The 14,582-nt window shown below is 44.0% G+C and overlaps 1 protein-coding gene across 1 annotated transcript in view; it reads right to left on the bottom strand.

Annotated features, from left to right (window-relative positions):
• Positions 1-12,703, bottom strand: part of MMP24 (matrix metallopeptidase 24) — a 43,838-nt gene extending 31,135 nt beyond the window's left edge. The window contains 4 exon segments of the mRNA XM_009284012.2: positions 3,645-3,949; positions 5,995-6,007; positions 6,010-6,110; positions 12,561-12,703. Coding sequence (XP_009282287.1) covers positions 3,645-3,949; positions 5,995-6,007; positions 6,010-6,110; positions 12,561-12,664 — 523 coding nt within the window. The 5' untranslated portion in view covers positions 12,665-12,703.
• Positions 12,704-14,582: the final 1,879 nt, after the last annotated feature.

The following is a 14,582-nucleotide window of genomic DNA, read 5'->3' as shown; positions in this document are numbered from 1 at the left end:
AAAGTACAGTATTACTCTGCTGAAGGAATTGTATGCACGAATGGAACTGTAACTAATATCCAGGGGGAAGGAAACTTTGCATTCACTTTGAAAGCCTATGCAGAATCATTCTTCACAGCAGAAGATAACAGAAGTGTTGGTGCACGTGCCCCTGTCACCACGGTCTCAGAAAAACAACCAACAGCATCATTGCTATTATGATTATACTAATAACTTCAAGGGACATGGTAATGGTCATGCTGTCCATAAGGGGCAAAATCAGTATAATAATGATCATGCAAAATGATAATGAGTATATAAATCCCAACTATCCACTAGCTGGTGTGATAAAATTGCTAATGAACCCTAGTGGATTACCACAAGTTATCTTTACAAGATAGAAGCTTTCATCAACAGGATATATCATGTTCTCCATGTACAAATCAGAGATGGCTGTTTTCATAGAAAGATCTGTTCAAATAATTCTTCATTTTTTCCTGACTGGATGAGACTTCATGTGAGATGTTTTGCTTTTATCCATATAATTTGCACTGCTAGTGAAGACTCCAAAACAGTTCTTCTGTGGGGCGACAGCTGCATCCAAAAACAGACTTACTGAAACTCTTCAGGTGCCGCAACACAGTAAGACAAATGTAGACCAACAAAAGCAAAGTTTCAGATCATACTGGTTTGTAACAAAACTATATGGACTAAATAGATCAGCCAAATATTCTGAGGACCTACGGTGCCAGTTTCAGCATCCTGCTCTGTTGACCAGAGATTTACCTTTACAATTGTTCCAAGGCTAAGAGAGCTTTAAAGCAGATTGTTCAAATTTTCCCTTCAGCTAATACACATTCTTGTCAGGAATGGAATGTTTTACATGGTGATATTTTGCGAGTTGATGTAAAGATACTATTGTTACTGCATGGCTATTTTAAGATTTCTATAATCATTGAATGGATGCTGAATGGCCAAAACAGTTCCTTTTTTGCATCTGAACAAATGAGAGCTTTGCTACTGATCTACTGGTAGGGTATATTTATTCTTTCACTGAGAGACTTCTTTAGTTCCAGACCGAGCAACCCCATTGCCCCAAAATACATGTCATAAGGACAAGCAAGACCATGTTTGAAGAAATACTTCCTGTTAAAAAGACAATATGGTCCTCGCTAACACCTTATTTCCAATGAAAAAAGGCAGTGAACTGACCACAGTGCAGGAAACCTCTGATGAAGAAGAAACTCTTTAAGACCTGCTAACAGCATTTCAAGTAAAACACATCAGAGGCGAGAACCTGGAGCTAGTGAGAGCTCCAATGACAAGAAATAGTGAAACAGAAGGAAAAAACTTCCTAAAAAGGCCCCGATCATCCAGTGAGGAGACAGGACATTTTCACATTTGCATACCAAGCATAAGAACACAGGCAAAACCCAAATTCCTCACATTTAACACTCACATCTATAATGCTCTGACTACAGGCTTACCCCCGTCATCCTCAACACATGAAATTCCCTTTCTATCATCAGCGCTTCCCCCAGGTGGAGGGGACAAATATGACCCCACCATTCTCAACACCCTTGCTGGTGACTTTTTAAAAAGTTTTCAAATAACCGTGCCGCCCAGTCTATGCGGCACGGTTATTTGAAAACAAATATACAAGTGACTTTATCCTCGGAGTGCACACCAGCCCCTCAAATACCAATTACATGCACTTTGAGGATACTACTTACGGCAGTCACTCAGCACACCAGAGAAATACATCATGTTTTTGAAAGAGCCACACGGACACTGCATAAGAAATAGCTTTTATGAAAAAAGAGACCCTCTACTCATTGTATACATTTCTCTCAAACACCATCCTAAAAACTATACCAAAAAACCCTCAAAAAAGTAATAATCTATGTTAGAACATCCTACACAGCGGAAAATTTTCCCCAGAGCCATCCCTGCCAGTCTTTAAGCTGCCTCCCAACCTTGTTAAGCTTATCATCAGAAGGGAGCTTTTTGTGCAGAAAAAGAGAAAAGAAAAAAAACAAATACAACTTGTCAAAACCTTCCCTTCCACCTTCCTGTAAGAACCTTCTATCCCAGACACCAGCACTCCCAGGTCTCATACATGGGCTTACCTGGGAAGTCATATCCAGCATACAAGCCACCCTCATACCCCATAGTTGAGATCAAGTAACTACTAAGACCAGACTGAACTCACACAGACCACTGATAAAGCACAAACACACCTAACTGCTGCAAAAGCAGCTCTCACAAGGTAATCACTCAGTCTCTGATTGTCAGTCCTGATCCTAAAGGGAAACCTATAAGATGCCCTCCAGCCACAAACCTAGGAACAGACATTCATAACATTTCAAGATAGCAAGACTGTGCTTCTCTGCCACACCATAACCTCCCACACCCTCCACACTATCCCCCCTGACACCTCCCACAGGCTATAACCTCTCTCTTTCTCTGCCTACATCTAATCTAGTCATTTAAACATGCCAGGAAACATTACTTCTCTTTCCCTGAGAAGACAAGTATCATATAATTTCTGCTTTCCTACAAATTAGCATTCCCACGTTGAACTTGCCAGCTCCATTTTCTTTCAAAGATGATCTGATAGATACCGACTCAAAACTCTGAGGGATTTTCTCAATTTGCATTCCATTCTGAAAGAAAGCTGTCACTTTTAGGTCAGGCCTGAAGGTGGCTTGCATGCCTGAAAGCTTTTCTCCTTTTCAGACTACACTGTTTGGTCTAATGAAAGACATTACCTCTGCATATGTCCTCTGACATCATGGCCACAACAATGCTACTATGTTTTTATACAGTTTAAAAATCAAGCCATATCTACATTCCAAGTAAACTTCTAATCCTTATAAAATGTTTCAAAATGTGATTTTGAATCCCTAAAGGTTTAAAGAGACGTTGTCCTTCCCAAATCACTAAGACTGTGGAAATTGCAGTTATATCTTATGAGGCCACTGTAAAATTCGGGTTTTCCAACTTAAACAAGTCATCACTATCCTCAATCAAAGGTTTGAAAATAGATCAGAAAGCGCTCATTGCCATTAGAGAGTAAGATAAAGTTAGAAAGACGCAGAAACTCTTCATTGCTTAATATCATAAAAACAGTTGTCCTAATCATCAGTCTTCCTTAACAAATCAGCCAGCCCCAACCTCTGATGGGAGGAATTATGACCATACTCAGACTGTGGGAAAACAAATATGGATCAAAACGACTTGACATTTAAATGTCTTCACTCTCTCAACTTTCTATTCACCATTACAACTAACTCTAATTGCCCTTGTTAAGTATTCCATGAGATACAGAGTTTACATCTCAACACACTCTTGTTCACCTTTTCCCTCCCAGAGCCATGGTTTCTGTAGCAACTACGGTACAAATCTTGAGAGATGTAAAAAGCCAGCAGACACACGCTTCTGTTCACTCCTCAACATTCACACATGTGCACAGAGGCATGCAGAGTCACAAACTTACTAATAAAATTATTTACCCATTTAAGACAGAATACATGTTTTAGAAAACATTTGAACCATTGTATGGGAGGCGAAAGCTCCACTAACCAAATACTTTCTAGTTGAAAGCCTGTCAATATGTCTACGTTCAGCTTATCCTTGTTTTGAAAAATGACCTGCGCTCTTACCATCATGATTCGAATTTCCCAGGGTCCATGGCTCATCTGAATCAAAGTGAGTATCTCCTCCTATTCCTGGTCCAGGAAAGTAAGCGTGAGCTAGGAATCCACCTTCTCCATCAAACGGAGAACTGTCTCCATGGAAACCAGAAGCAAAAAATATCATAATATCTGCCTCCTTTCTGTCATTTTTAATTTCATGGTAAGGGACTTCTTCAAAGGTAAGTGGTGTCACTCTCTGCCAAACATCAAATGCCTGACGAATGGCTTTCCTTGTATCAATCTCTCCAACCTTGGGGGTATAGTTGTGTACACTGTGTGAGTGAGAAAGAAGGGTTGTTTAAATTTGCAGAATACATTTGAGACTTCTTCTTATAATTCCAATACATAGCCACATCTACACAGTTTCCATTTCCAAAGGGTCTTTATTTTTTGCAGACACTACTTTGTGCATGCAAAGTTTTGCTGTTACAAATAAAGTTACCAACAAAACTACAGCCCTGATCTGAAGTCTACATTTATTAATAAGAATCTTCCCAATACTTTGGTTATTCTTGCATCGCTTCCTAAAAACCTGACAACCTTTCAAATCCTGGTGTAGACAGCTAAGTAACTTAGTTTAAAAATGTAAATTACTTCAGATTTTGTCTGAAATTATCATGCTAAAATGAATCCAGTATATGAAAAAAACTGACTACTAAAATTCTTTTTGAGAAACAAACCTTTCAGTAAACTATACACCTTACTTATATGAGCAGCTTCATTCTCAGGACTACTCAAAATACTTAAGAGCTCATAGGAGTGATGGACCTGCCAGTTTCGTGCAACCCAGTCCATAATACAGAGTTTAGGGGAGGGGCAAAAAAAAAAGTTTAACTGCACATAAATTTCCCATAATTGTAAACTTTAGCTTTAAAAGTGCTGTTCATGGGGTGTTTTTTGTGTGTGCATATAATAGACTTGAGACCTATTAAACTTGGCTTGGGGAATATGAAATATCTGTGTCATGGAAACAACTTTCAGTCTTTAATGAAACTGGCTCAATTTAATACAATGATTGACAGATGAAAGACACTAATACATTCAGTGGTAAAACAAGATATCTATCACTTGAATGGCACACTACAAATACTGAAATTGGAAAGTTAAACAGGTACTAGTTTGACAATGGCAGAAGTGAAGCCATCTGCCAACCTGCTTCCTGTGGTATGCATACACTTAAGATGTGTTTTATTTACATGATTATATACTAGTTTTCCCTAAGGTCCAGAAAAGGTTAGAAGCAGGATCTGACTCTCAGATCTTCGCATACAGAAGGTGTCCCTTTCGAATCTGAGTTAAAGGAATGATTATTGGTGAAAGCTTTGAATTAGTCCACAGAACCAGTCCCTCCTCCCAGCCTCTGCAGTTCCTCACTGTTACTTGAGGAATCCTCCTCCTCCTTCCTCAGAGCTCTCAGCAGAAGCAACAGAGTGCCCCAGCCCCTGATTCTCTTTCCCTTCACACCATCATATCTCTTCCTACACATTCTGGCACCTTCCCCATGCTGGTCACTCATATTTCTACCTCTTCACCACAGACTTTCTTTCTGTCTTAGCCTTGCTCACCCATATCTTCTCCTTAATGTCTGCATTCCTAATTTTTACTCCTCTGCAACCTCCTTTCCCCCTCCAAAAAAATTAAAAGGCTACACTTCCAACTAGAGGGGGATAATTTTATTTTGAAGTGACATTCTTGTTGTCAGAAACTTCCATGGGCATTATTCAGCAATTGCCTTTCAAAAGCTAAGGACCTAAAGGACTCAAACAAAACACATCTCTGGGAAACAATCATCACTATGTAACACTCGTTTGACACCTGTAGCCCACTTCAGCATATTGCCTCAGCAGGCCTAAGTCTGGACAAAAGCAAGAGTTCTACTACATGAGCAAAAGTAAAACCTCTGCAAAAATAAATATTCAGTAAAATGTTGCAAATTGGTAGAGGGAGAAAGCATCATGCCTTTAGACAATGATGCTCCTTCTGCTTTAATGGTTTGTTAAAGAAGACACATGATCTAAGGGCTAGAGCCTTAGATTTCTAAGGGAACAGAAAGGGGCTTATAGGATTTTCCTGCCAAAATTACACAACTGATGGCTGGGATTTAGGCATCTTTACTGATCAGTTATTTTCTAATTGAGAATAGACTCTTCAGTTACTCCAGTGCTCTGAAAGTATTCCCCATGTTCTCAGAATTAAAGCCTCAACTAGGCATTACAGGGAAAATCCAGTTTTTAAAAGTACTTACAATATTTGCATACCAAACAAGTACAGAACATTTTTTTCCCCAAACAAAAAGGGGGAGGGAGGGGGGCTATACCTGTAGGTTATAGCTTCTGCCTCCACTTTTGTCCAGTTAGTGCATACCGCTTTTTCCTCCGGCTATGGCGTAGGTGGGGATGATCTGGAACTCCACATCGAGGCTTCTTCATCCACCTGGAAGGGAAGGAAAGAAAAAGAAAGCTAACAAAGAGTTTGGAAAAGAGATTCAAAAGAACTCAGGGGGTGACTGGAAGACCTCTGAGGGATGGCCAATGCAGACATCAAGAAGGGCTCAGTCTTCCCTCTCTCAGGTTTACCCTCTTTGCTGTACACCCCACCTCTGCTGGCAATCCACACACCTCAGCACACCAAAAAGAATTCATTTTTCCTTTTGGAAACACAGATACCAGATCAGGTAGCCCTTATGCTTGACAAGAGCTTAATGATGACAATGCCAGAAAAGAGACCCAGATCAAAATTGCACATGTGTGTGCACTGGAATCAAACTCTCCTATCACCTACTCTATCCACTCTCCATTTCTTAAAGTGCTCCTGTGCCAGTAAAAAAAAACCTCCATAACTCACTAGATAAGACTGAACAAGTACAAACACGACCATCCCAGATAACAACTAAGGCTTTCACCTGTAATGACCAGAACAGATCACTCCAGTTTGTGGGTCACAGTCACCAAATTCTGTTAGATCCTCCCCATAACCTTTGACTCTTTCAATGTCACTCATGATGTAGGAAACTCTTGCCCCTATGGCCAGGTGAGCTGGAAGAGCAAAGGATGCTGTCCCTTGCACAGGGATCCATGCACTATTATCAGAGAACTCAGGTCTCCTCCCCTACCTCCTTTACCTCCAGCCTTAACAGATCTTTTGCTTATTTCTTGCACCAGCTTGAGGGTGGTCAAACACTGGCACAGATTGCCCAGAGAAGTGGTAGAGTCTCCATCCTTGGAGGTATTCAAAACCCAACTGGACACGGTCCCAGGCAACCTGCTCTAGCTGTCCCTGTTTGAGCAGGCAGTTGGAGTAGATGATCTCAAGTGGTCCCTTCCAACCTGAATGATTCTCTGACAAGGAGAAATATACTGTACCACAGAATACTATCCCGCTTGCTGGTGTGGGCACACTCCAGAGAAGTCAGAAGTGGCTTATGGAGGAAGGAATCTGCCCATCACTGCATGCGACAGCAGGGGAAAAAGGAGACAGGGACAGAAACAGAGGACCTACAGGTACTGTGCTCCAAAGGTCCCAGCACAGCAACTTTCTGGCCCAGCCACATTCTTCAGGATTTTGCAGTACAGCCCAGGACAGGTGACCAGAGCCCAGGAATAATGCAAGCAGTCTCTGGCCACAGCCTCCCAAGCACACTGGCACTACCCTCAGCCTCCTGCTTGGGCTGCTGCTGGGGACATGGCCACTGGCATTCTTCAGGCATTTTATGCATTTGATCCACTTACTCTGATGGCAAAGGCAAGTGTCCACTGTGACACAATGCCTTAAGAACACATTGCAGGACATGGGATGCAGAAACATGCCACTGCCTGATGACACACAAGAAGAGCATCATAGCTAATCCTGGCAGATTTCTCACACAGGACACCAAATTCTCTCCCCCCTCCTCTTCCCCCACATCCCTGGCCACCTGGGGGACAACTTTTGGCCTCCAAATGCAGACATTCCTCCATCAACTGCAGCCAGCCAATGGCAAGTAGTCCATATATGCCCACATGCTTGAGCCTAAACAATGTGCATCTTATCTATCAAAAATATTAGCCCTACACCTTCAGGAAAGGAATGTCTTCCCATCACCAGTAGATGGTTTACAAGACTTCTTTCCGGGACACCTTTTAAATAAAAAACAAAGAGACAGACACTTTGCCTCGTACAGCCTCACAAGAACATTCTTTCACAGCACACATACCCGCTCCCAGTTCAGGCAGCCAAGCAGCTGACCTTTCCTTAGTCCACTTCCTATATGTAAAAACTATGGGTGCTTACAAATTTCAGTGCAGTCATCCGTCATCTTCTTCCCACCAAGACCAGAGCAAATGAGAGTTGTTATATATATTGTACTATACCTGACAAGAACCCAAGCTGTGTATATAAAGCTAGCACAGATCTTCCCCACTTACATTACCTTACATTTATCAGTACGGTATGTCTTTCAGAAATCTAAGCAACCTGTGGAAATCAGATCTGTCTTGCCCACACAACTGCTGCCACCTTCAAAGAACAGCAGTACATCTAAGGTTTGTTTTTAGAAAAGCCATATTAATTCAACCTCAATACACTGTGGTTTTCCAAGTATCCTTTATTTGTGTTCTTTTGCACTGCTTCTACCACTTTGCTAACATCTCTCTAGCACACCTCAACATCTGTTTCATGTACGAACACCGGCTGCCCCTTCCCAACACCTGCCCTGTGCTGAGCAGGCTGTAGGACATCAGCCCCCCCCCAGATTAGTCCCATCCTATCAAAGCCAATCAGAACTGCACAGAGACCCAACCAAAAGTTAATTCCCTCAAAGACAGTCAAATTCGCTGCCCCTGTGCCAGCTCCATCACAACGTATGGACACAGGCCAGGGCACAGGGGGCTGTTCCAGAGGCAAGCTGCAATACCGGGACCCTGGGCTTTAAGGGCTTCTTGAGCCAAAGCTTCCAAAGTATCAGCATTTGCAAAACTGCCAATAGACTTATGCTACACATGGCTGTCTAACTCCTCCTTCAACCCCATTACACTTAGGCCAGTCTGAACCCCCGTATTCTACCGCAGTTTGTTCCAGAACTCAGCTACACACTTTCTGAAACAGACCTAGTAAAAAAGCCCAACTACCTGGTTAGAGCTAGGCAGTACCCAAGTTGTCAACAGCCTGTGCTAACGTCAAGCTGAGAATGTTTATCTGGATCAGCTCCCTGATTCAACTTACTTCCCAGACATACGGGCCCTAGTCTAATCACATAGGCCAGGGTGCAAGTCCAGCCATCTCTTCTTTTCTCTATTCTATGGCAAAATAATCACGAAGCTGTAGCTTGCTGCCATTGATCTTCTTTAGCTGAGCTTTTTGACAGCCATTCTCTACTGAGCAGTTTGGATAACCCTTTCTGTGTTCCAGGGGATTTATAAAGACACATCACATCAGAAACAACAACAAAAGATAATTACTTGAAGCAGGATTCAGATACTTATGGTTGCTTCTCCCCTCCCCCCCCCTTTTTTTTTTTAAATGGGGGCACCAATAACACTGGATCATCAAAATTTATACTTGGCACTGTTTACACATAGACTATTGCATTCCTCCAGCTGCTTGGCATGCAGAAAACAGGTAATTTCAAAAGCAGTGACATCCAGCTCTTGTCCAGATACAGCTGCTTTCCCCGGTTCAGGCTCCAAGCCCTCCACAAAACTCTCTTAAATAGAAGAAGCTGTCATTCTCAACCGCCTTGTATTGAGCTGGTGGGAGTGATATCTTTAAACAGCTGTGTCGTGCATCCCAAGGTGAGGGACCTACACAACAGGCTCAAGACAAAACACAAGACACACAAGACACTTCCAACAAAAATGAGACTATTTCTTGGTTCCCTCCAGGGCCACGTGATTGATTACGACAAACACAACAGTCATCACTTTGGTAGGCGCTAACGTGCCTTCTCCCCCAGCACGCTCCCAGGACCATACCTGTGCCTAGCTGCTGTGCAAAATTACAATTCAACCCACTAGCTGCAGGCAGACACAAAGTTTGCTGAGGCACTGTCAATTGCAGGGTACAAGGAGGCTGTTTTACGTATTCTCCCCTGCTCTCCTTACAGGAAACTATATATCCTCAACCTGCTACCTCAAGACAGCCCCTCTGCTGAACAGACCCCTACCCCACCTTCCTTTCAAGTACCAGTAAGCAACATAAATGGTGGTGTTCCTTCCCATTTCCCACTCCCACTGGCAGTGCCTGCATGGTAGCTTTCACACACTTGTGTATCACTCTTGGAGGAAAGAACAAGCTCGGGATTTGGGGGCGTATGGGGAAGGAGACAAAAAACTTTAGGCTTCCATAATAAGTGTAAACAGAATATGCAGAATTTGTTGCCTAACAAAGAAGTCATAGAAAATAATAACTTCGCACTCTGTCTAAAGTCACTTTAAAAGGACAGAGCTTATGACACTGACAGAAGTGACAGAAAAATTCGTAATTGCAATCTCAAAACTCGTAACACAGACTGAAATAACAGCTTAGCAAATGACCGAGTAATTCAGAGCTCTCAGAGCCAGCCTGCCTTGCCAGCTCTTCTCCTTTTGCTCAGCTTCCACAACCAGGTCTGAGGAAGTGACAACCCAACAAGGCCCAGCCAGACAAGCCCCTCCAACTCAAAATACAGGCTCACTGCTAACAGCAAGTAGGACCTCTTTTTCCTTTCATGTAACTTCTAGGTAGGTACTCCTGCTCCATCCTGCCATACAACATATGGATTGACTGATTCAGGACAGATGGAGGTAGAGCAACCGAGGCATGCAGGCTTTGCATGCCTGCAAAGCACACCCTGTGGGTTTTTGGTTGCAGCTGAGGTTTCAAGCCTTTGGAGGCTCGAGTTTCAGAAGAGGGAACCATCTAGGTTTTTCACCCATCAGCCTTTGGGTGTTCATGCACCAATCAACCCCTGCCCACACATAAACTCAGTAAAACATGGGCAACACCTTCCTTTCCTCCAGAAAAACACTTTTACTTACTAAAGCAGGGAATCCCACATGCAGTTTGCTCCCTTCCCCTGTCACCCACAGGGCAGCAGAAGCAGCTCCCTAACTTGCCAAACTAGCACCCCAATATCATAGCCCCTTCTTTCCCCACCCCCTTCCAACTCATAAGCATCCCAACTGCAAGCTTCTACACACCAACTGCACATACACAACCCTGCTCTCTGGCTCTTCTTCAGCATTCACTTACAAACTGTTATAAATGGCAAGGAGATCTCGGATGGAAAATCCCCACCTTTAAAAAGCATTTCATTTTCAACTCATTTGAACAGCAAACAAACAGGATTTTCTCTATCTTTCAATGGAGAACAGGGGCTTTTCCTGTGACCTAAAGGAGGAATATTACATTCACTGGAGAAGCACTCCCAGTCCAGGATGATCCCCTCCTGCCCAATTCACTAATTTCTTCTGTTTCTCCCTCTACTGGTAGTCTGGTCTGTTTCTCCCTCTTCTTGTAGCCTGGAAGGCATACAACCAAACCCCTTTGTTCTTCACACTGTTTGGTTACTTTGTGCCGCCTTCTTTCATGCTACTGTGTCCCTTTTGCCAGCAGAGTGCAGTAACAGGAGAGATGAAGAACTAGGCAGAGCATACTCTAAAAGGGTCTGCTAATGCAGCAAGAAAAGGTCAAGGGAAAACTCTCAGGTAGGGCCCTAAGCAAGTTTATTATTTGTGCTTTCTTTTTTGGCTCACCATGAGACACTTCTTTCCCCCAGAAAGCATTAGTAAGACCTTACCTGCATTTTGCTTTAGTCAACAGATACTCTAGTCCAGACCAACAGCAGACAGATTCAGCCAATACACAACATCCAGGCCATCAGACAACAGGAAGCCAGTCAGGTAGCAGCAACAAACACCGCTTCCACACCAGAACACCGCTTCCACACCAGAACACCGCTTCCACACCAGAACACCGCTTCCACACCAGAACACCGCTTCCACACCAGAACACCGCTTCCACACCAGAACACCGCTTCCACACCAGAACACCGCTTCCACACCAGAACACCGCTTCCACACCAGAACACCGCTTCCACACCAGAACACCGCTTCCACACCAGAACACCGCTTCCACACCAGAACACCGCTTCCACACCAGAACACCGCTTCCACACCAGAACACCGCTTCCACACCAGAACACCGCTTCCACACCAGAACACCGCTTCCACACCAGAACACCGCTTCCACACCACACTTTGCAGTACACACTGAAAAGCAGACTAAAGGCAACAGCCTTCAAAGAACAAAGTCCCTCCAGCCTAGGTGATTTAGACCAATGCTTCTGTGCTATCAAGACACCTATCACAAACAACAAATAACACATGGTCAACATACAGCAGAGAACATCTAATGGCCAACAAATGGCAACTATCAACAGCTAAGTAGTCTTGACTATCATCATCAGACTACAACACCTCACTTCAACTTGCAACTATACATCTCCACAAATAGCATCTATGGAGATCCACAACTCCAATTAATTAAGAAATACATTAGAAGCCATTTCTGGAGCCAGATTTTCACCGAAATCCAGACAGAGATGGAAACAAATGAAACCCTTTATGTTCTCCGCTTTCAGAAGCTCACAGGAGTCATGCTTTGCCTATGCACCAGCAATGGGGATCTATGTACAAAGAACAACATTTAACAAGAGCTTCTCTTCACACTCGCAAACAGTACTGTTGGGAAAAAGGTGGAGTTGTCCACATGTTTTCGTTAGGGACGTCTTTTCATAATCAAGACTTCTCTAGCTGAGTCAGTCAAATCTATCCCTTTTGAGGACTTCTTGTAGCTGGAATAGTTACCCAGGTAATATGACAATGCGTTAAGAAAGGGAAAGACAAAATTAGCCTACGTTAATCTTACTCAATAGTTGTCTCGTCCAAAACTCCTGTTACTGGGATCCCATAAAACTGTTGCATAGTGGCAACTGCGGACTGCACAGCTTTTCCCGACTGCAAGGCAGACATTTGGCTGTCAGATGGAAGTAAGTAGCCGTAAGTTTTTAACCAACCCTGAAAAAGAAAGAAACAGATGGTAACGTGCCACGGTAAGTTTTCAACTTAACAGATCAGAACATTTCCTCAAAAGAAAAAGTGACAAACTAGCCCAAAAAATTCAATCACCTCTCTTTTTTTGGTTAGGTTTGGTAACATCACCTGATCCCCGGGAAGAGCTGAAGACCCAGCTTAGTATCACCTGTCCTGACAGGACAATGCAGACCTGCCACATAAAAATGGCTGTCATCCCTACTGAGTAACAGGGGCAGACTTAGGTCTTTGGAGCACCAGAAATGCCCAAGAAGCTCTGTCCTCGTTCCAGAGACCTCCTGTACACCCCATCACCTTGCCATCACAAGATTGCATGCTCCCAACAACGCACTGCCCACCACCTACTGCTGCCTCTGGACCATCACTCCAAGCAAACAGCTTAACAGGCCCAGGCAATCCCCACAAACACAGGTTCAGCTTTACACTTGCACTGAGCAGAGGAGTATTTCTTTCAAAAAACAAACAAAAAACCCCACACTCAGAAAGTTTGCAGGGACTCTGGTTAGATGGACTTTTCCTCTACTAATAGAAGATATCTAGCAAATTGTCAGAACAGGAAAATAGCCAACTCTCCTCAAGGAGCTTTGTCCCTTTTCCCCACCTTCCCCCCAAAATACAGCCTTAGATAAAACCACATGTCAAACTTTTCAAAATGCTAAGGACAGCATTTTCAGAAATACCCATTAATTCAGGATTATTTTTTTTGCTCCCCTCTCTCCCCCCCCACTTAGATACCACGAGAAAAAGGAATATTAAGTCATCATTAAGTGCAAATGCCAATAAAACCTGAATGAAGGCTTGCTTTCATAAACTTTTCACAATAACTTTTCATGCACGCACCCCAGTGCTTCTTTCTTCTGGCCAATACCCCGGCCCTCTGATTCAATACTTAGACTAGGATTACTATGAGATTGACATATATCCCGTAAGCTTTTTCCAGCCACAAGGACAATCCATCTGACCCACAGGACACAGTCCTCAACACACAAACGCTGATTAATCATCTGCATGCACTGCTCTCACATCGGCAGCCTGATCACTCAGAGCAAGGGGGAGAGGAGAGGCACGTCTTCCCTTAACATAACACAGCAGCGGGAAAGGGGCTCAAGTCAGGAGGAGCACAAGAGGGAGAACAATCCCTTTTTCTTTGTGGCAACAAGAAGGTACCAGAATCCATCGGGAAAAGAGAAAGGCCTTGCTTCCAAAGCAGGAGAAAGAAGGTGTAAGACAGCACGTGGGCCAGGCATGTTAAAGTTCACCAAATGGACATACAGTGCTATTCAACATGGACACCATTAATAGCTCAAGATAAAGCCAAGCTGCAAAACTGCTTGGAGACTGGACATTTGCTACCACTGCCTTGGCATCTAGCGTCGGCCTCTGACAAACAGCGTGCTAGAACACGCGGACCTTCGGTCTGACCAAAATAAGCTGTCCTTGAGCAGCAAGGGCAGAGCACACTAACCAAAACAGCTCTGAGTGGGGCTACCCTTGTGTACCCCCTTTCCCTCCCAGCCAGACTCGGACGTGGCAGCAAGCGAGGGAAAGGGACACCACACGATGCCCGCACAGGCACTAAAAGAAGGTCCTCCCAGGAGGCCGATGCTCAAGAGCACACAGGAGGGGCACGGCTGCCTTCGCCTGCCGGTTCCCAACCTGCCAGGCACAGGCAGAGGAGCTGCCAGTGACTGTGGCCGCACACCTGAGCCCAGCCCGGCAGCAGCAACCAAGACCAGCCGCTTCGGACAGCGGCACGACGAGGGCCTGCAAGAGATGCAGGAAGGCTTCTGGCGGGCAGCAGCGCCCAGGCGCGGCGACGGGGCTGGAGCCGGGCGCG

Source organism: Aptenodytes forsteri, unplaced genomic scaffold (assembly GCF_000699145.1).
Source record: "Aptenodytes forsteri isolate BGI_AS27 unplaced genomic scaffold, ASM69914v1 Scaffold295, whole genome shotgun sequence".
Taxonomy (NCBI): domain Eukaryota; kingdom Metazoa; phylum Chordata; class Aves; order Sphenisciformes; family Spheniscidae; genus Aptenodytes; species Aptenodytes forsteri.
Note: the sequence above shows the minus strand (reverse complement) of the source record. Positions and strands in the feature narration are given on the sequence as shown.